At 41.6% G+C, this 23,647-nt stretch overlaps 1 protein-coding gene across 11 annotated transcripts in view; it reads right to left on the bottom strand.

Moving 5' to 3' along the window:
* Positions 1-23,647, bottom strand: part of scrib (scribble planar cell polarity protein) — a 77,968-nt gene that overhangs the window by 41,333 nt on the left and 12,988 nt on the right. For all 11 annotated transcript variants that reach the window (XM_035909635.2, XM_035909637.2, XM_087846242.1 and 8 more), the window contains exons 2-4: positions 5,080-5,197; positions 781-859; positions 122-211 (exon numbers count right to left, since the gene is read on the bottom strand). In XM_035909635.2, the coding sequence (XP_035765528.2) occupies positions 122-211; positions 781-859; positions 5,080-5,197 (287 nt within the window). The remainder of the gene's footprint in view (positions 1-121; positions 212-780; positions 860-5,079; positions 5,198-23,647) is intronic.

Below are 23,647 nucleotides of genomic sequence, written 5' to 3'. Positions count from 1 at the left end.
CAGTGTTGCTTTTATTTTTTTCTTAATCTAACCAAGAGGAAAAACTGAAAAAAACTAAACAAAAACAACCCTTTTAACTTATCAGATTGTCTTCTATGAGCCATAATGAGCGTGTACATACTTTCCAATGTCGTTGGGCAACGTCTGTAATGACACATCATTGAGGGCCAGGTGAGCGAGTGCTCGGAGTTGAGTGAAACCATCCGGCAATCTGAGGCAGAGAGAGAGAGGAAAATGGTGTCTGTTAGGTTTTAATGGCAACAGCCAGCTCACACACTGACTACTAGCCCTCCACATCTGTTAAAGAAATCAGGATCAAAGTTTCTGCCAGCTGTTCAATCGCTTTTCCATAGTAGGAACGGAGAGAAATTGATGACAGGGGGTAAGAAGATGATGAAGGTGAACAACGCTATAATGGGAATTAACTGGTATCCTGGTTAAGCCAAGCGGTAGTAAGCACGCAAAGCAATGATCAGCTCCAGACATGTGTTCATTTACTGTTCCTAATCCTTCCTTAGCAGTGAAACGAGCGTCACACTCCACAAACTCGATATACTGTTTACATGCACACACACGAACAATTACAATATTTAAAAGTTCAGTTCGCTGCACACTTAGCAAAGTAATTAGAGCAAAGAAAATGACACTCACGCTTCATTTCGTCTGTCAAAACAGTGTTGCCCCCACAACTCTGCTCTCGTTACTATATCTGGGAATACCCCGTTCTTATATTTTCCCACACTGATCATAAAAAATGATGGGCTGTTGAAATGCACTTACCTGGAGAGGGGGTTTCCACTGAAGTCTGCAATCTCCAAGGCCCTGCAAAACTTAATGCTCTCTGGGATCTCAGAAATATCTGCAGGAGAAAAAGAGAAGAAGGAGGAGGAGTCAGCGTTGTGGATGCACAGATGTGGATCGTGAAACGAGCTGATGCTACAGAGCGAATGACTTTAAAAGGTTCCTCATAACCACAACCAGATGCCAAAGAGCAGAGAAGTCAGAGAAAAGAAAATGAGAGAAAAATGAGACAACGTTTTTTTTGCAGAGGTCAAAGTGTAGCAGTACATCTTGATTTTCTCAGGGACGCACTGATTGTAAAGATCTAGGCCAATAGTGGTGATTAAAGACATATGTACATATGTGTTTCAGCTAATTCACGTGATTTTTGTTCTTATTAATGACCATTTAGAGTCAGAAACCAAATAATTATTCATTATAAAATAATATCTCCTTTTTCAAAGTCTTGAATCATCGCATGAGCTTTGAAAATTTAGTACAAAATTAATTTAACCAGCTCATTCAACAGGGCTGATATCGATGCCAGTTCTAATAGTGTGGATTTTGCTTTCATGTTCCTTTTTTCAATTCAATTTAGTTTCATTAGGTTTCAAAACTACATTTGCTTGTTTCAGTTTCAGTTTTTAGTCATGTTTTATTGCTTAATATTTAGCATTTATTCTTTTATTAAAGTTTTTATGATTTTGATATAATAACTTGTCAAAGGAAACACCTTTTCAAAGCAAATGACTTATGTTTACACAGAGATCTCAGTCTCAAGAAAATCACAAACACTTCTTATGGTGGCAAAAATAACCAAATGAACATAAATTAAAACTAAGGTGAGCACACAATACCATATCAGTTATGGCTCAGTCACACTAAAAGACCTCTTTGTGGCTAGGGTAAAAATCTGTGGTTGTCCAAAGACTGCATTTAATGTTTGAGATTATGTATAAGGAGTTGCGGTGACCGACTGGTTGCCCACAGGTTGAGTGTGCGACACCCACGAGCAGATTCTGGGCGAACACTTTTGATACACAGGTGTTTGCGATCGTATTCAGACTAACTGCAATCACTCATAAAACGCAGACAGGTCAGCAGCATGGTGTAATCAATCCGAGCCAGTCTCCGCCAATCAGTGCAACTTGTCTGGGACGTCTCTGTGTGATTGAGACTTTGGTCAGCTGATTGAAACTGGTGTATTCTTATTATATTCCTATATAAAAACAAGACTGCCGGGTGCCTTTTTTGAATTTGTTTCAAACCTATGAGATTCTGGCAAGACTGTAAGACGTAACTATGAGTTTTTGTGTATGCAGAGAGCAACAGATTTGCAATTTTCACCAGTTTATTACACTTACTCGCCATATTGAACAATTTACATGTAACTGCCGAGTTGGTCCCATTTAATCGCAGACTGACTCTTTCTTTCATTTTATCTGTCCAAACACACCAGCTCTGAAGAAGGCAACTGACTGTGCATGGCCACATCAGTTACATTTGATACATACATCTGAATCTAACTGCATTACATTTCCTGAGTATAAAGACAGAGAGCATTGTGTAATACTATGAAAACCACACCCCCAACAAGGGAAAACAATCATCATGCAACAATGGGCTGAAACACTAACAAAACGCCTTAAGCTGACTGAAAACATTAAGTCAGGGGATTATTTTAGTAGCCTATGTTTAGTACAATACAGTCAGTGGAAAGCCACAAACTTTTTCCCCTGGGGTGTGGGTGGGTAGGTGGGACTTGATTGCAGCCCGTCTCTCTAGTAAAATTCATGGCTAAAGCCAAAGAAGGAATTAAAGACAGACAAAATTATATAAAATAAAGTTGCAGCCAGATGGTGTGCACGCTTCTATTGCTGTATATAGACCTAAGGTATTATAGATCTAAGGTATTAGGCAAAAAGTGAAAAAAATGAATAAATAATAGTAATTTTATGATTAAAACAATGCTTCTTTGTGTAAATACTATGTTCAACAGATGCCAAAAAGCATGTCATGTTTTATACCAACACAGAGCATGTCCACCTTCGGAGTCGACGTGTGTAGCAAACTGGCTGTTCAGTTATGAGTCATCAAACTGACTCGTCACAGTTTAAACGTGAATGAAAGCGAGCCGTTCACCTGCTCCCATCCAACCGAGGTCTTACACAGCTGACCACCTCTGTCAATACCTGCAGCAAGACTCCATCAATAGTTGTTTTAAGGTTTCAGTTACTAAACCTTTTGCAGATTTGTTGTCGTAAGCTAAAATATAAGTCTACTAATAACTATGCTGTGATATTATAAACTAAGTTAGAAGTATATAATCATATTAATTTTGGTGCCAATGATTAAAACTTTACATGGGACCAGCAGAAAGTCTCATCTCCTGGACACTGTAGTTGCCTGGCACCCTGAGAGTACGTCACAGCCCTGCTGAAATTAGTGCCTTCCAGAAGGCAGGTCAACGACACCACCTTAACTTGACATTAAGAGGTAGCAAAATAGTTTGTACAGTGCCAAACAGCTTAAATGTTTACTTTACTCTTGGTTGCTTAGTCTAGTGCACATATAAAAAGGCAGGGGAGGAAATATGACCTAGTGGCATCATTGCAAAGTGTATTTTCACTACTGGATGCTGCAGGTGCACACTCAGAAATCCCTACAGAGCCAAGCAGCCAATCACATTTATCTGGCTCAGCACTGTCCTGCAGCAGAAGTTGGGAAGCGGACAGGCAGACAGATGGGAAAGGCCCTCACAGGCCACTGCACACTGCCTCCCCCAGCACTTGATGCAGTGTGTAGCAGGGCAGATGTCTCCTATCTAACACAGAGACCTTTCTGCCACTACCACAGCGTTTGTGTATGTGAAGTATTCAAGGACGTGGAAAGGGCAAGATATTTGTGCGCATTTCAGCAGAAAATAATATCGCTGGGGAAACTCAGACGTGGGTTTCACCTTACCTTTCTGACCGAGGGCAGAATCAGCACTTTGATTTGGATGGTTTTGTCATTTAAGCGTACATTTATAGATGGCTATTTGAATCTGGCACAGAGGGCTAGCTAATATTTAACTGATCTGACCATGCTCTCCTTACACTGGGGTGCAAAAATTTGTTTCCACTGCATGCTGCAGGTATTGCAGTGACAACGAAAGACTGTTGTCAGCCTGAAGCAAACTTAAAGATGTAAAATGCAAATATAAAGATCATAGAAAACTACTCCAGCAATTAATCTGCATACAGGCAGGTTTTATTTCTAAAATCTTCGTCATGGTGTTAAATAAAGTGATGGTTTATGGGAGAAGCTGAAGCTTCATGTCTAACCTTGTGGAACAGGTGATTTGATAAAGTGCTACTACTGGCTTTTTACCCTCACTGGTTTTATTATGATTATTATGATTAGAGTAACAAGGGCTGCTGTTGTGAAGTCTAGAAAAGTGTTTTCTTTGACTTCACCTGGGTTCGCCGTCTCAGGCACAGAGGCAGCTCTTCACAGCTCACTGTGTGTGTCAGAGAAACGAGGCTTCGGCACGAGGCTGGACCGCTGATATGAAAAATAGATGCTTCTGGGCTTTAACCTTTTTATTTCTACGCATACTTGTGGTGCGTTTTACCGTCGTCATGCATCGATTTTTAGTCACCGATGCGAATGAAGCGCTTGTGCTGTCTGGCCATGTACAGCGTTGGCTTCATGTTGTCTTTCAACCCCGATAAGACTAACCGCTTTATTTCACTAACCTCATACACCCTGACCCCAATTTTATAACATAAAGCTTAACTTAACTGAAGCCAATGTGACCCCTGCATCAGTACTTTCTGCATGTATAAAGAGCACACATCGTGTCATACACTGGAAGCTACATTCAGTGACGGGTAAAAACTGTCAGTCCCATTGATATGAAGATGAGTTTAGTTGTTTAAAACCATCAGATTTGGACCTTTTAAGTCAAAGTCACTTCATTTAATGTGAAAATAAGTGGGTGGCAGCATAAAAAGATAAATGTTTGTTAGCGAGGGGTTTCCCGGGTGAACACAACTGTCACTGGTGGAAACTTCATTACAAAGTTGGCCAATGAACTTGCCCAATATGCAGTTCTTACTGGTCATGGGCGATCAAGACACTGGTTAGTCCTTTTACTTCATAATGTTTTCTATACTTTGCTAAACAGTGGTGACTTTATTGTTTTATGCTGTAAACTAAAGTCACTATCCTCATATGAGGACATACTTTAAAAAAAAATGTGTCAAAGGGTGGTTTTATGAGAGTTATGACAGATGGTTCACAGTGAGCTTGTACCGTTCCTGGAGATGTCCAGTTCCACCAGTTGCATGAAGTTCGCCACCTCAGGCGGGAGTCTCTGGATCTCATTGTCGCTCAGGCCGAGTTTCCGGAGGTTCAGTAGTCTGAAGAAAGGCTGTAAACACACATTAAACAACATTAGTCAGAATAACTCTTTCAATCAGGCTCAATGCACAAGCAGCAGGATGATAGCGTTTGAGAATTAATGATCAAAAAAATCTCACAATTTCAGTCCCTGGATTAACTGATGTACTAGTTGTTTCAGCTTTATTAATGTTCCTTTTTAGACCAGGAGTAGTAAGAGCAATGCGATCTCACATAAAATTAAGAGCTCATGATGGTCCACATGCAGCCTCAGGCATATCCACAGTTTAGTTATGATTACAGGGCGCAATTAATGATTCCTTTCCTTATTGATTAATTCTACTGATTATATCAGCAGCAAACTTGAAACAAGGTCAAAGGTCTGGCAGCAATCCCAAAAATAATACTGCCTCTCTTCAAGGTAGTGTTAACCTTCCCTGAAGGATGGTAATAAAAATATTTTCCAACCAGTTTTTGTTTTTAAAATGGAGTTGCATTTCTGATTATCAAATTACAGGAAAATGCAGAAACTTCTGTAAAATAAGGTAACACAGACTCTTTAATTTAACTATACCCCCACAAAGGCACATTATGAGAAAGGAAAACCCTGTGTGGTGATACAAAACAAAAGATAAGCAGATTAGTGTTTTTGTGGCACAAAAATTGACACACAAGATAAGTAAATGACTCCAACAAACACCTAATAGATAAATTAGTTCATTGTTTTGGTCAAAAGTCCTACAAATGATTTCAGTTGTGTTTCTCAAGTGTTGTTGACATTCCTCTCTGCCCAACCATAAATTCAACATGAAACATCCTTTATGTGCAAAAGAGGGCAGCATCTAAACAACTGGTTTAAAAAAAAAAAAAAGGGGGGGGGGGGGGGGGGATTAAAATCCATCCTTATATTCTCCCAAAAAAAAAAAAAAAATTTCCTCCACACCATGGCAACGGCAGCCAAACAAAGTGGCTTTCGTTTGCAGAGCTGGGAAGAGTGCTGCGGCTGTGGCCGTGCCAAGTGCTTTCACAAGAGCCCGGTTGTTGGAGAGGCGAGCGTTCAGAAACATTCCTCCGCCAGCCGCACTGTGTGCGTGTCATCTGCTGCTCAGATGGACAGACAAGACAAGCTGGCGAGGAGCAGCAAGAGTAACAGGACAGAACTATGCAGTTATTAACCCCTCGATCAGACCCGGATTGTACGGCCCACAGAGGATCCACTGTCCACCCTGTCAACAGTCCCATCAACTGCTCGGACAGGGAGGAACAGCCTTCAGGAACTTGCCGACTAAAGCATTCTGGAAAAGGAATTTGTATAAAGTTATTCTTCGGGTTGTTTTTCTGAACATAGAGTGCACTCACGTCCGCAAGCTTGGAGCCTCGACCTTAATTCAAATTAAACCTCAAGCCATCAGCAGCATCTTCTGCTGAAAACAACTTTTGTGTTTCAATCACCAATGATTCATTTACTAAACTGAAAAATCCAAACAATTTCTAAGCTCTTCCTCCTCCAGTGTGGATTAAAGATTTTTAAAAACCTGCTTATGCTACAGCTTCCAAACTATTGCATAAATATGAAATAAATCAGATAGCACCAAATCTTCTTTTATGTGTATTATGAGGATTTTGTCTGACATAAACATCCCGAGAGAAAGCCTGTGTTTAAGCTTGTGTTCAGCTCCACTGATTTCCTCAATGACAGACATTTCCTGATAACTAGCGATGCGTTTCGTTTGGCAGGGGTTAAAAGGCATTTATACCCCAAAAATTTGGCTCGTCTTTTTCTGGCAGCGCAATGACGAGCTCGCCGGTACTTTCCAAAATTCTGATTGGAAGTTCCCCACCTGATGGCGAGTGAAATGGGAGGAGAATATAAACAGAGAAAATAAACAGAGAGTGGGCGTTGGCTCATTGAGGAGCAGGTGAGAGGGATCAAATGGCAGAAACGAGAAACAGGAGCTGAGAGGTGATCAAGTGAACAGGTAACCATGTGCAGGAGCCAGGTGGGAACCAGCCTCTGGGAGGGGAGGAGGAAACCTTACTGGGCAGAACAGGAAAAACTTAAAGATGAAAAACCCCTCAGGGTGGTGTTAGAACTTGTTGTTAGAACACTTGTTACCCAGAATTTGATCAATAAGGAGAGCATAAGTGCCAACACTCCAACGCCCTCCTGTTTTGCCATTACTCCCAGCAAACTCCTGGAATTTGCATTGGTCTCAGTGTTTATTTTGAATAATAAAATAATCGTGCATTTACCTCACATTACCTAAGTTACCAGAGTTCCCAGTGAATCCAGTCTACATACACAGTCCATACCCTCCGTGCAATATTACCCCATCTGTCACTGCAACCACATCAGGATGAATAACTAAATAAAATGTTGTAAACAAAAACAAGAACAAGAACAACAATAAAATCTGCTCTTGAATGCATCTAATTTCAGAACGGCTAATAAATGTCAGACCCGGGTCTGATGCCTTTGACACTTCCACCATGACTGATCTATTTTCAAATCAAACACTGGAAAATAAGCGGTGTCATGCTGGTCAATGGGTCATCAGGAATTACAAGTTGTGTACCCACACTGTTGTCTCTTCAGCGCAGCGTGGCAGTCTGTTCAGTCACTTCAGTGGGATTCGCAGGACTGCAAATATGTACGTGACGGTAACTATTTCTGGAGCGAGATGACACACTGGTGACAACAAGACCAGTGTGATGCTTTTCTTTTACGACTTTGCAACCAGAGTGTTTTAATGAGGCTCTGACAAGAGCTGTTTGTACAAGGAAGAGAGCGAAGCTGTGAACAGGAGGATGTTTTACTGCATAGCAGCAGGGAGTGAAGGGGGGCAGACCACAGGCGTCAGCAGAGGGCAGTGTGGCAGTGCGGGGTGTCAGAAGACTTATAGTAATATGCAGCATATCAGTCAGTACAGCCCACTTTCAAGTTTCACTTGTGCCTACAGAAAAACATTCAAACTAGAAACAGTAGCCAAGCCTAAGAAACGCAGAAGGTTAAATATTTGTTTGATCAGGACGTCTCGTTCAGCAGACGGGTCAGTTTTTATTGGAGACACGATGTCACAAACACAAAATAGAAGGTAACTGAAACAGGAACAGAAGCTACACATGCTGGACTTCATCAGTTATGAAACAAACACATGGATGCGTTTAGGTTTAATTGACTTTTGATCAGCCTTAAAAAATAAAAAACCTCTTGCCTCCCCCTTCACCTAAAACCTGAAGGTGAGGTTCCTCTCTGTCGTGGTTTGTTTTGTTTTTTCCCTTTTGTGGGTTTTATGCTTTGCATTTATATTTTTGCACCAACTTGTCTCGACAGGAAAGCACGTTTGGTCAGCCTCTGTTTTTAAATGTGCTATATAGATAAAAAGTGACCCGATTGCATGCAAGTTAGTTATGAGAATTGACACAGCTGCACAGATGCAGTTGGATTCTGGTAAGATTTCACTAGTGGGAGGACTGGGTCTGTTTAACTTGGGTAAAATGTTTTGTGTGCAGTGTGTACTTATTCAGGAAATTCCTCATTGATATACAGTAAAATCAAGCCCGATCACCCTGCCTGCTATAGAAAGCAATGTATCTAACAAAAACAAACACTAAGCTAAAGGCATGCTGCCCTTAAGTGCATGGAAACTCCCAAGATGCTTCGTCCTGTTTAGGCTGCATTGCACTCAGACGAGGGCTATGTGCCTCAGGATGTGTTTGCACGCATGCTTGTTCATCACAGTCATCATTTAGGCATACCAAAGGAGATCCTGCTTTGTAGGTCTTTAACTCAGAGCACATGATTGTTTGCAGAGTATTATAGTCTTCAACACCGGTGTTGTTCGCACGGACTCTACATGGGCGAGTCACCCAGGATTATTTGGCAACTAATTTTAGCATTTTTAAATTTCACTTCTTTTTAAAGTTTTTAAAAGTTCAGTCCCAGCAAGTCAGTGCCCTGGTGGTCTTCTCTATCATTCAGCTGCTTCAGTGTCTTGTCCCAAACTGCACTCCACCATACTGCACTGCAAATGGCAACGATAGTCATTGTCCTCATCTGGAGGGCCACTCCAGCTACTGTCCAGGACGGTGGAGCTAATTAGTTTGGTCCTTTATTTGTTCAGTCACAAAGTACTTGGCAAATAACTTATTTGCAGGGGAAAAATAATTACATAATTTATTTAAGAAGGAATAGCCCCATTGCCACAGTGCCCTAAATCTGTCAAAACCCCTCACACTCCCAAGTTAAAGTCCTCTGCTTAACCCACGCACCACTGCGCAGACTCTGTCTACACAGCTATGATGCGATCTGAGGAAACACCTGCAATTGGTGAAGTCTCCCATTCCAAGCTATATTTTCTAAATCCTGAGAGTCCAGGAGTCCACTTCACTCTCAGATCACTCCAATTACAACATGCTTAAAGGTTATTATGAATTTCTTTTGTCTAATACTGTCAAAAATGTGTTGCATATTCCAGCTTCAGAACTCCGGCTACAGTAGTAAGACCGTCTGGGCATTAAGGCAGCAGCCATGTGCACTGAAGAAGTCTTAAATCTATATGTATATGTATTTCTACATACACGTCAACCTCACTAAACTCCAATTAAAATGTGGCTACTTATACCATGAGGAAATCTGGGTGGACTGTACGTGCTTTGTATTAGTGACGTTCGACCGTTAGACCAGGCCTGATGTTTACAGAGGCCGCAGTGTTCCAATCAAGTGATTCCAGTTAGCTTTTAGTTTCCCTCCAATCCTGCCATCTGACTAGAGACGGAGCAAGCCGATCTACAAGCATGCACACAAAAACTTAATTCAACCTTCTACTTTCTTTTTTTTTTTTTTTAAACAAAGGGTATTTGCACCGGATCAGGGAGAAACTTCAATCTAAAAAAAATGTCGGTTTGTTGACTAAAAGCTACTTTTTAAAAACATATTTCAAGAAATTAATAGTAATTCAGACTGAAGAAAAGTTAAGTAACAATCCAAGTCTTCAAAGCTGTGCTGAGGTCATTAAATTGGCTTCCAATTAGTTTTTGACTTAGTTCAAAACTTTAATATCAGTTTTTTAGGCTCTGCGTGGTTGAGGACGTCAATATGTTCTTAAGCTATGAAGCAACTCGACCCATCAGATTATCTGGACCCGGCCGCCTGGTTTTAAGCCCCTTTTTAAACTTTTATGCTCCAAGTTGGTGGAATGATCTTCTGAATCCTGTTAAACCTATAACATTATGACTATTTAATTCAAAAATAAAAGCATACTTGTTTAGTCTTTCTGTAGCCAAGTTGCTGGTCTTAAGTAATCATTTTAATGTTTGCTTTTAATAACTCTCTTACTGAGTCTCTGTTTCTTTAATGGATTTAACTTTTACTTTCATTATTTTTACTACACTATTGTTCTTTTTGTGTTGTTTTTCATCAGTATGAAGCATTTTGCAAAAGTACTATACAGTGTAATGCTAAAGCTTTGTGGCAGCTCATTGTGCTTGATATATGAATAAACCTTTTCTGGATTAGTGCTAACTAAAACAAAAACTATGCAACTGAACCCACTGGATCAGGTCTTAGCTTGCTTAAAAAAAAAGCACTTAATCAATGGATGCACATATGAAATCAACCCAAGTGTGACAGAAAGAGGGAAATTACATACGGTCATTAAAATTCTCTTTAATGCACAACTGAAATTCCTATCCAAACATTCCTGAGCCCCCTAATCTCATGCCAAATCTGCCCTGTCAGCCTAGTCCTTATGTCCCCACTCTTCCAAACAGCCATTCCCTCTCAACACACAAACATACACACACACACAATCGGGTGAGGGGCTCAAAGAGAAGGGAGGGGAAAGCCCGTGCTTTTGTGCTTTCCTGAACTCTTTCAGTGTCCGGGGAAATAAAAAGCTGAGAGGATCTGGTTGACTGAGTAACTTGGTCGGTCACCCGAGAGAGGCTCATTACTGGACGCTTGTCTCTACAGACAGCGGTGGCCATTGTTGTGGTATAAACTCAGGCAGTACATGAGTGGCTACAGACAGAAGGCCGCTCCCTAGCTCTCGTCCTTCTCGTATGTGTAGAGCTATATGAAGCTAAAAGCACCAACACCAGCAGGATTTCAATCTCGGTCATTTCAAGGCCAGTGCTAATGGAGCACATGGAGCAATGTTTGGGCTACTCTGCAGGAGAAGGGGGATGCGAGGCTTTGGCCAAAACTTCTACACATGAATGATGCCCTAACTGGTCTTTCTTCCCTCCGCCTTCCCACTGTTCCACCTCTCTGGGTTCCCTCCATTTTCCTTGGCAGAGGGACAAAGGCCAAACAGCCAGTCCCACACAGGGCTGTCAGTCACAGTCCAGCTCTAGCTGCTCTCCCCTCTTCCTCCAGCCCAGCCTGGGGATTCCTTCATTGTCCGAGAGGGCACCACAGAGAAGAAGAGGAGGGGGTGAAGACTTTAAAGGAGAAAGTGCTGAAAGATAACAAAAGAAAGGAATGACTAAGAAGGATAGAGAAGGCGTGTGGGGAGAACAGCACAAGGAGAAAAGGAAGATTGTGTGCAAAGTGGAGAGGAGAGAGCCGAGAGAAAGGGAGTGACGGTGGATTATTAATGAAGAATGGAGGGTAAACAATAGAGCCCCACAGTGCTCCGGACAGCCTGCACAACTAAGTGGGACAAAGACTTCAGCTACTGACCAAAAACATAATTCCAACGGACTACAGACACGAATCCTTTATCTCACAAATGAGTAATGGCATTTATTACACAGTTTAGACTAGTCCACTCCGGTCTAAACACAGTGTGGAGTTTAATGCTCCCAGTGGCCTCACCAGAAAACCCACACACGCATCAGCCAACAATACAACCATCCACCTACTCACAACTATAAACTATCATTCCACTTCCTCTGCTCTCACCCGCCATCTCCCACTCTGCGTGTGTCTGCGTGTGTGAGAGACTGAAGCAAAATACACAAACACACCAGCACTACGCTGCAAATTTCATCTATGAATGGTCATGTGCATTTCATTTAAGACGGTACATCTAATTCTATTAACTCTCACAGAATCTGCAGGGAGCACAGAGAAAAGCGGGCGCATGTATACATACGCCTTTGTTTGGCGTAATTTTAAAAACGGTCCGCATATGCGCCTGAGTGTTTGTGCTCCACTTAAGTGGTACTTTGAGCCATGACTACCCTTATCCGGTTCCAGCAGCTCCCCCGGGAGGGCTGAAAAGGCCACACAGAGAGAAGGGCGTGGTGACGGTGGTGTGGCTGACAGCATGACTGCCATCTACAGCGCTTACACCTGTCTAAGTGACTTTGATCAGTGTGGAGCGCAAACGCAACTGAAAGCCAGGGCAAGACATACCTGAGCCTGTCACCACTTACCAGTAGCTCTGAGTTAGTCATAAATAAACAGGTAAAAATTCCTCTCAATAAAAACTGCTTGGTCACAGAGCAAATAATATAGTGACGGTATCTGGGATGTCCTGGATCAAATATACAAATAAGGCAAATAAATATTTTCTTATTCGCATCAATGTTCATTCTTTTTTCTGTGCTGGGCCCATTAAAGCTGTTTAAACATTGCTGTAATCTGTATTTCATAATCTCTTATTTGTCTTGCATCTTATTTATGTGCTGTTGATTACTAACATGGAACAAACCTAGATTTAGCCCCCCCCTCCCCGCCCCCGTTTAATACAAAGGCCTGTAAAGCTGTGTAAAGGTCTCCATATTCACTGTGGACTACCAACCATGCTGGGTGTTTAAGCCGTTTTCACACATCACCCCCAGATAATGCCATAATAATGAGATTGGGACATGGTTGCTCTTTCAGCAGAAGAAAGTTTGCCTCAGATGTGTTCTCCTTAGTGGAAACGCTCCTTTTGATTTAGAGGAGGGCGCTGCCTGGACTGAACAAGAAATGGCACCCACGGCCTCACCGTGAGTTCACATGACAATCAGCATGGGAGCAATCGGACTCTGAACTAACATCCGGCAGGTTAAAGACGTCTGAATTGAGGACGTTTGCTCTCGCATGTGTAGTATCCAAAAGAAAACGATGTTTTCAGTCACAAATGCCAAATATTTATTATGTAATAAGAGCGTGATGCTTCCAATTAAAAGCAGGCAATTTAAAATCAAACTTTAAAGTTATTTAAAATGTCTTTTTAAAAAGCTGCTCCTAGGCGTATTCTGTTCCACTTCGTTTAAAGCTCAGCGGACACCAGGGAAGGTTTTGGTGATCAGTTTTCTAGGCATTTAATAAGAGAGAAAACAAAAATGGAGCTGCCTAGCCTTAAGATAAAAAAAATACGAGAGAAAGAGAGTCAAAACTGAGCACAATTTAATGGTCAATGTTAAATAGTGGCCGTAGAAAAAGGAGTATGTGTTTCTATTTGAATCCGTTTCCAATTTTGACATGTGCAGACGTCTTTCCTGGTGTCACACATCACTACAGTCAAGCGGCTGTATGTCACAGTTCCCCATTAAAAGTACAAATTTCAACTGCCCTGATTATGACCTGGTTTGTTTACTTCTCATAGCAGTGAGAGTGACACTGCAGCCTCGGGTGACATTTTAACAGATTATCCTGTTTATTAATCCTTTAACAAGTTAAAAGGATGTTAAAAGATTCATTAATTTAAACTAACTACTATTTCTGGTGCCTGCCAACAAGGTCAGGAATACTTTACTTTCTGAATCCTTAAGCTTTCTTTATAAATTCTGCAAGACTCCCAAACTACTAACTCTATGTCCCAAACTAATATCCTGGCATTGATAGTAATTTCTCTCTTCTTCCATCTGTCCTGTAGACACAAAGTTCTGCTCCTTTTGCTGCCATGTTTTCTTCAGTGAGGACGAGTCAGTACAGACTCAGTGAGAGATGGACGGATGGGCGCAGCTGCCGGGGTTAGGGCTCGGAGGTAGTGCATGTACACAGTTTATGCAAGTGCGTTTCGTTGCGTGAATACAAGTAAAGTTGTGTATTTATGCTTTCTGAGTCACTGCTTCCTTTGCCTGTACAAACAGGAGGGAGCAGCTCAGGAGGAAAGAGGAACCCTCAACTGAAACAATGATCATGTGGCCCAACGTAAGAGCTCAACCCCTCAGCGTAGTAACTGCGCAGCCTGATGAGGTTTCTGCAAAGCTACTGTGAGTGCAAAGGATTCTCCACAGTTTACATGGTAATAACTAACAGTGACGACAGGAGCTTTCCTCCCTTTGCCTCTGGGGAGAGCGGTTTAGTTGTGCCGAGTTTACACAGGACTTACGTCTGTGAGGATTGGCCTGGAGAGGACCAAATGTTCAGCACTTAGTTTCCTATTAGCCAGCTGTTTCTGCCATCTCATAGCATCAACTGGTAATCTGAGAAATCTCTGTCCCTATGTGTATCTCAACAGCACTCGAACTTGACATTTGCATTGCTGGGGACATGCACAAGTACAGTGTAGTTTGACGTTGCAGGGATAAACTCTTCTCATACTTTAGCTAAAAGTCATTCTCTTATCAGACCTCTGCATGTATGAAAAAGACACACGCACTCAGAGTTTGTTTGGCTATCTTTGTGAGCATATTCAATCGCAATAATGCATTCCTAAGCCTCTTACGCCCAAATTTAACCATTTCAACTAAGTCACAAAGCATATCCTAAACCTTATTCGAACTATAAGCTAAACTATAAAGCAAGGTCTTAAACTTAAATATTAACAATATCGTTATTCTTTGCAAGACAGCATATGGCTTTCAGTGGTCACTGCCAACTCACTTGCCCACAGTTTGAAGTCAAGTCTTTTCTTTTGCAAACCTACAAAGAAAAGATGTTCTTGTAGCTCACATGAAATACTTCCAAGCGGTTACCACTTTGCTATTTTCTGGATCCGTGCTACATAAGCATGGCCTTGAATTGAACATACCAACCAACAGATCAGCAGATTTTTATTTAATCTCTTTTATTTTGTAATGTTTGGTTTCCTGTGACTAGTGGCTTAAAGTCATATTTGTACAGACGAGCATTTCTCAAGGAAGTTGCAACCCACAATGTGCCCATTCTACACAGCATTCACAAACATGCAAACACAGACGTTTTATTCAGTGCATCCTCATAGCCTTTTATAGCAACTGTATGACTGCCTGCATGTGATGCAATTTACAGATTCAGAGTCATCTGTAAATTGCAGCTATAAAAAAAAAAATGAAGTCAAAGACTCCAATCTGGTTCACGGGACAACTTTAGTATAGTATAGTTTGACTTTTCAAACTAGTAATTTCCTCAACTCCCAGGATAAATATAGCCTATATTTCATCTTTATCTTGTAACGGCTTCTGTCAACTGATGTAGACACAGAACTAAAGGAGGAACAGGTGGATGTGACATTGTGTGACTAAGAGGCTCCTCCACACGAATACACACAGATGCCTGCACTTCACTCGGACTATATTCTTGTTTTAACTGTAGAGAAACTCATTTAAAAGTAGTTTTATACCATGTTTGTAAGGAATTACAAATAAAGTGAAGAGGTGGGGGGGGGGGCACTCTAGTACCATTTCATCTTTTTTCCAAAGACACGTGTATAATGATGGGAAACAATGTGACATGTGGCTCTCTTGGTCATGATTGCTTGGTGTAGCAAAGCGATTTCCAGTCGGCAGTATTTTTAAAAATAGACAAGTAATCCCTCCAGTGTTGCTGTATTGGTGGGCTAATTACCGCTTTGGTTGCTAAAAGTGTCGCAGTGATAGAAAAGCTTCCACCAGCAGCTCTGGAACAACATGTGCACAACTTTATTAAGACAAACACAGAAATAGAAGGAACAAGAGTCCCGGTGCAGATTTGCAACCCAAACTCAAATTCAAAGCAGCAGCCAGCCTGAAAGCTTCAAGTGCTACAGCTTGCTTTCATTAGAGGCTTCATACAGCTCCTCTTCTACCAGACTGAACCAATCAATCATCCCACTAATGCAGAACAGTCAATAACCTTATCGACAACATCCCACTTCTACATTACAGAAAGCAGGAAGCAATACCACACCTTTAAAGTATAAAGTGCTATGTGCCAGAGGGAATGAGGAAACAGCTCCTCTAATGATGAGACAAAACTAAAGGGTGTGGCTCCGTCAGCACCACGACAGCCTAGAAATGTAAAAGACGGCTGGTAGCGCCGGTTCCCGGGGAGGTCAGAGCAAATCACGACAACAGAGTCAAAGCAAAGCTAAGAGGGTTGCTACTATTTTGTATTTTCCAATTTGTTTCATTTGAATTCATGTAGTCATAGTCTTCCTAATTATTATAACATGTCAGGTACAAATTTGTGAAGTTTAGAAATATATTTCAATCAAAACAACTTTTTCTGAGATCCCTTCCTCTGTCTAGTCGCAGGCTGTTCTTCATGATGACTGATGAGAGAGCTCTGTCAGATGATGCAGTTCACTCGACGTCCAGGCTATAAAAGCTGGCAAAGATGAAGCACCCACACTCTCTGGCCCCCTTCACCTCGTTTTTAAATGAATTCTCTTTTGTTCAAGTAAACCTGTGTGGACGCCCTCTGACATTCTGAGCATTCTCCATCATCATCTCCAGTAACATCTCCATGTTAGATCCATCCAAGGTTTTGATCCTGGGATGGGCCTAACTGACCATCACTCAAAGAAGCTGGATGATGATCATGCTCTCCCTATCCGGTCGTTAAGTGATGACGTGACGAATCCTACTTCCGGGCCTAAAGTAGTCTGTGTTTAATATGGCTTTTGTGTTGTTAACATGTTTAATGTTTTGTATTTTCTTCTATTTAATCTCAAAAAGCTCCTAAAACAGTCAGTGATCACTGTTGACCTCCCTCGGCTTTTATTACCGCTAATCATTTATTTAAGCTCAGTTTTTAAAACCTTAGGATGTAACTACAGCCCAGCCCATGCAGCAGTATATGAATGACTAACCTTGTATTGTGGATGGATTATCTCAGTTGTTCTCCTGGCTGAAGTTTGGTCCTTTTACAGCATCCTGCCATGCGATTACATTTGTTCCTGACCACCAAGAACACTCACGTTAACTTTTATCGAGTGGAAAAAAAGTTAGCTTGTTTATATTAAGCTAACATAGCTGTGTCGCTAGCGGTCACGTAGCACATCATTATATACCAGCTAGCCAAACTTCAGTAACCCTACAAACGTCACTACTGTTTAGTTTTCTGTCTTCATTTATGTTGGAAGTGATAACAGAGCTGTACGTTTTAATTTGTTTCCAAAACCCCGCAGTCAGGACATGCTATATTGTATTTAGATAGAAGCTAGCGAGCTAACTTCCTGCTAACTTCTAACTCCGTTAAATGTCATAAATTCCGTTTTCATGGATGCCTGGATGTTAAACTCAATTGTTACACCTGGTAGAGCAGAACGCTGATCATTTTATTAAAGATGAAAGACTTTAGACAGTTTTTCAACTCTCAGTAATGCCATAGTGATCGTTTGATATATGGACCTGCAGCGGAGTTTAGGCCCAGACTCGGCTAGTGACGTCAGACTTACGACCGGATATCTTACAAAGACATTTGGGAAAAAACAAAACAAAAAAACAACACCTTATTCATATGCTGCTTCTTCCTCGATTAATTTATAGTAGAGAATGAAAGTGTCAGATTTGGTCACATCTGAGAGAAAGTCATCTTAAATTTGCAATTAAACTCATCTGAATCTGTACTCTTATGTTCCCAATTTGCTATTGCAGTCGTTTTAGATGCTGCGTTCACTCCCTTCATCACATTTTCAAATCACTCTTGAAAAGGTTCTTTTTTTTTTAACCTCAACAAGACTTTTCTCCAAAGAATATTTGGTGAATTATTGTCAGCATTTTGATCCTCGCTTGAAGTAATGGTCTGAGATCCTCCACTATGTTCTCACACTGTAGAATTGAATGAGCACACAAGCAGATCAGTAGAGCCACCACCTCCACTCCCCTTTCCTTGACTTCGTCACATGCTCTCTCATTTTCTCTGTGTTCCCACAAACATGACACAAAAAAACCAGAAGCCCTATTGTTTATAGCCCACAGAGGACGTTTGGGTCTTTCCTGGATGGGCAGGATCCGGTATGCGCTGCCTGTCTGCATGCCAGCTCTCAGCTTGTCTCACAGTGAAGCTGTGCTTCAGCGGGGAGCATCAAGACAGCCGGCATCTCCGGTCCTGCACGGTCGAGGTGTTGTGTATACAAGTAATGTTCTGGCTTGTTAGTATACTGTCAATACTTGTCACGAGCTAAACCTCATATCTTAAATGTATCTCAAAAGAAAACTTCCTGTAACTGATTGATTCACAGTGGAAGATCGGTGGAAACAGAAAAAGAAACCTGTTCAGGAAGAAAATGCCTGACTTATGTAGCGTAACAAATTACTGGAAAACAGGACAATAAAAAATACTTCCTCAACACTCAGTAACTACAAGCAGCTCCTTAAGATGACTGCGACTGGGATAACAAAGAGTACTACTCCTTTAAAAACTTAGTGTCAGTGTGCAGGAACAGCTTCGGTACAATTGACTCATTGTGTGTGTCCAGGTTGTGGCCTCCCTGACAGTATCATGTGGCTCGGCGTCTATCGTTTTCCGGTAACAGTCTGGCTAGTCTCCCTCTCTCAACACATCTCTTTCAGGAATGTTCCCCGAGCATTTCAAACAGTGTTAATTTATTGTTCTGTATATCTAGTTGCCCGGCTTTACAAGTTGCTACTGCCATTGCTAGTTGGCATGCAAAAAAAACAAATAAAAAAATTAGACTATTCGGCTTTTACTAACATGCAACCCCAGTTAGCTGCTGTCTCTGATGCCTGCAACGTACTAGGGCTACAGCCCTGACAGACGGCAGCACCTCTCTCTTTGTGACAGAAAGTTGTGAACAAGTAATTTTGTAAATTGCTTGCAAGTTTCTCGCATCAGAGCAGACAGACACATTAACCACTCGACCAGAGCAATGCATAACCACATTCTGCAGTGGCCTGTGTGTTAACCTGATTCTACCACCACTGCTAATTTTAGCCACATATTGCATGCGATATTACGTGTGCAGCGTTACACAGTGCAAAGAGCCACACATTTCAGCTAGCTTTTAAATATACACACATGCAAAACACACAGTACTTGTACTGACAATGTTTAAGCTCATTCACTAGATTGGGATCAATTCTGACCATTTTTGTTTTGGACTAGTTAGCAATTCAGATTTTTAACCCTTAAAAATGCTTCACACTCGGCTGCGAACCGTTCCAGTGCGAGCTGGAGGCCGCCACCCGATAATTAGCAATTCAGATTTCTAACCCTTGAAAATGTTCTCTTTATTTTAATTTAGTTGACGAAACAAGAGTCTTCCATCAAAACAGCCACTACTAGCAAACAATGTGTAAATAAGGCACTAAAAATTATATGTAAACATCCATTTTCAACTGTTCGTCCAGTTGGGATGTTTGATCCTATTCCAGCTGTCATGGAGCAAAAGGTGCGGTACAACCTAGTGAGGTCACCAGTGTATCACAGCACTAACACAGAAAGATGGACAATCCATCGTGCTCACATTCACACACATTTAAGTATAACCACTTAACCTAACGTGCATCTCTTTAGACTGTGGAAAGAAATTGGAGTACTCACACATGCACAGAGATGCTCTATATGTACACACTAAAAAGAGATCACCTTCATTTCACTTTCATATTTCATCTTTCGGAGAGACAAGCCCCATTTGCCATTAGTCTCCTCGTAGCCATTGCCTTGCCCTTATTTTGAAAGTGCAGTTGCTGCTAACCAGCTAGCCCGGCCTCCACTTGCTCGCTTGCTGGGTTGATAAAGCTGCAGTCCTTGATGTCAGTTTCCACAGCGAGTTTCTCATCTATGGTGTCCAAGTGTCCTATTTTATGTGAGAGTTCACATTTCTACTCTTTTTACTCTGTCCTACATATCAAGTCAATCTCCCACATTTTGATCGAGTTTAAAATGCAAACGTTAACATAAGTCTCACAACAACTGTGCCTCAAAAAGATGTGCTTATCTCTAGATTTCTTGCCTACTGAAAGCCAAAGATGATTAGCAGACAGCAAAGTGAAATAAAGTGTACACAGCTTACTTGGTAAGCTCATAAAAAAAAGGTTTACTTTTAATTTATGTCAATTGTATTTACTTAGTGAGGGAGCCAGGGAAATTGGCTTCACATAAAACACAACAGCTTATATTTATCTTACACGAACATCCCTAACCCTCTAATATGAAACCTACATGCAAACCAGTTTTTCCTATCCATCCATCACCATTTTATTGTGCTTATTCAAGGCTGGGTCACGGGGGCAGCAGTTTTTTAAGTACCAAAATTTCAGACAACCTATAAGCATTATACAAATGTCCCTCAAAGTCCCAAATTTAGTTAGTTAGGATCTTAGCAACCCCTATCTCATCTCATGGTTGTACACTCTCCACTTCTCTGTGCTCCACCTGTCCTGAAAATCAACTTTGAATCAGAACCTGCAGCACCTGGAGAACTAATCCATGTGCCACTGCACTGAGCTCACTGAGGCTGCAGCACAGAACAAGGACCTGCAGTCCATGACAGTGACCGAATGACCCAAACCACAGTTTTCCTCGTGTACAGTCACTTTGCTCTTATTTTGAAAGTTCAGTCGCTACCAGCCAGTGAACTCCAGCCCAGCTTGCTGGCCAGGCATTTTTATCCCTTGTCCACCCATCCCACATCCTGAGACAATGTCACACATTGCAGTTCTGTCAGACAACCGCAGGATTAGAGACTCACTGGAGAAGCAGCTGATTTATTGTACAGTTATTCACCGTCACAAAGTACTTGGCTTATAAAATATTTCCAGAGTAGAAACTTATGAAAGGAATTATTCTATAAATGAATATAACAAAACGTCAGCTGCACATACATGCATGCACATGCCCCTCACAGGCCACAAATAGAGTCTAAATCTGTGGGAAACATTGCAGTATCGCTCAGTTTCCTGGAATCAAGTAAAAGGACTTTGAAACCCAGCAGCCAAATTTAATCAGATATCTAAAAAGAAATCTAGTTTGCACAACATCTCCCACCGTTTTCTTACCTATTTACTAACAAACAGGGTTTGGTCTGGCTCGAAATAGGTCTGTGCAGAGTGAGCATGCATGTAACCACAAATACAAAGAGCCTGTGTTCTCTCATTTAAAAGAAGTCTGTCAACACTGATTGTGTAGATATTCAGAAAAGGTACAAAAGTTCAAAAAGTGGTTTACAAGAGCAGCACAAAGTCATCTCTATGTCGTTCGCCCATCTAGCCTTCCACCCCCAGTGGAAAAATAACTGCTCCACTTTAGGTATTGCTGTAACGTGTCTCTGACTTGCTGCTGTAGCTTCTTCACAGACCCCAAGACCAAATGCGGCTCTGAAACAAGCTCATTTGTTTTCTTTCTCTCTCTCTCTCTTCTTCTGTTTGACAGTTTCAGCTCGGGCAAACAGAGGTCAAGGTTTCTCTGATGAAAGCAGTTTTGGACTAGCGACGGCCTCTGTGTGCACACGCAGCTAGAGCAGGTCTGCAGTGCCTGGGACGCCCCAGCCAATCTGGTGGCTCTCCCTGACAACACAGGATAAATGTGCCCCCGCATCAGGCAAGCCGCTTTCCTGGGAGATCCATCACCTTGGAGACCAGCGTTTGTTAAGCGAAAAAGCCCGGGGGAATCGAGGAAGCAGAAACCTCCCTAGTGACGATAAAATGAAAACAGAGCACCACTTCATTCAGACACATTATCTGCCCAAAGATGGCAGCATGTGAACATCTGCACCACTTAAGCAGGACAAACATCGCTGTGACGACTTCATACTAATTACAATTTTATTACTGATTTTTCTGCATATACATTAAGCCACAGCCGCAGTTTACCACACATTGTTACCTTCGATACAAGATGCAAGAAAAAGATGTCGTTACATAGGAGTACAAGCCAAACCCTATTAGTATGTCATGTAGACAGTGTAATTACAGAGTTGTCTACAATCCACTCCCACATGACTCCAGAGAGGATCAACGGCAGGAGCGACCAAAACATGAGCTCTAAGCCCGCAGGCACTCACACACCGACTCCCATTGGCTGCCTGAAACATGCTCCTCTACACGTCCCGTGTTGTGAACTTTGATTATAATAACCAATCTAAAAATACAATACTGGCGGACCCGATGATGCATGTAAGAAAGATTAATAGAAAAAAGCAAGACACATCATTCTTTAGAGCACTGATTGAATTGTGCTGTCGCCAATGAGCTGTGTCTTATGAAGTATGAGTTCAGCCAACAAGGGTACAAGTATCAGTATGTGCTTGATCTTATCTGACATGTTTTTGTGTCAAACCAGAGGCATCTAGTGGCGCGTGCACACACACACACACACACACTTTACAAACAAAAATGCTCCTGTGTCAACAGGGGAACTTGCTCTAAAGACTAAGCATTTTTAAAATCCAATGATATATGGACCAGCATCAAGGCTCAGAGCTTGTTAACCATCATCTTTCTATCCACCAAAGGAACTTGGAGCAGGCACGAGGTTGCTAGAATGAACCACTTACTGTTGTGGTTTTTCTTACTTTTTAAACTGGTTTGCACCAAGCGGAGAGGCTGCAGATTAGATTTGCGAGCAGGCGACTCACCGCAGGCATTCCTATGATCCATCAATATAAATTCTTTGGTGGCACAGAGGTTAAGTATTGCAGCAATGTGTAAAGATGATACATTCGACAGAAATCCTTCCCACTGCTTCCATCCATCCATCCATCCATCCAATCAATTTATGTTTATCTGGGTAATGTGGGCAGCAGTTGAAGCCCAGAACTCGTACTGCCAGGGCAACATCTCCGTCTCTTCTGTGAGAGCACCAGCATTCCCAAGCTGGCCAAGAAATGTAATCAGTTTTAATTCACATTCCTGCAACGAGCACTATTTTTTCTTATTTGCAACACCTATCATTTAGGAGAAAGCTGCAGCAAGGTACACGTAGCTGAAGGAAAAGTATATTTGGTTATACTTGTTGACTATAACCGCTGCATCATTAGCGGCAACGCAGGATCCACAGGGTTTACTAACTTTAACCAAGATGTCAACTCCAAACATAGCAGAACAATGAAAGTTTTAATTGTTAATTTGAGATCGGGATAGCAAATGTTTAGCTGCTGATGGTGACTTTTGGGAGAGCAACAGTCCACTATTTTTTTTGTTTGTTTTGCAACTTATAGATTGGTAATTTTTTTTTTTTTTAATGGTCCTCATCAAATTGAACCAATCTGCATCAAACTTTGCGCTGTCGTTTTTCCAGGGGTCTCTCAGATTTACCATCCCTGGAGTAGGTACAGAAAGATGCCAAATTCTGCTGTTAAAACACATCCACCCACTAACCAACCCCCCAAAGGTTTGCCTTTTTTTTGTTAAGGTTATCATTCTATGTTAGTGCATGCAAAACTTACATAGTAAA

This window comes from Neolamprologus brichardi, chromosome 9 (assembly GCF_056152115.1).
Source record: "Neolamprologus brichardi isolate AB-2024 chromosome 9, ASM5615211v1, whole genome shotgun sequence".
Taxonomy (NCBI): domain Eukaryota; kingdom Metazoa; phylum Chordata; class Actinopteri; order Cichliformes; family Cichlidae; genus Neolamprologus; species Neolamprologus brichardi.
The sequence above is the reverse complement of the archived record's forward strand: the minus strand, read 5'-3'. Positions and strand labels throughout refer to the sequence as shown.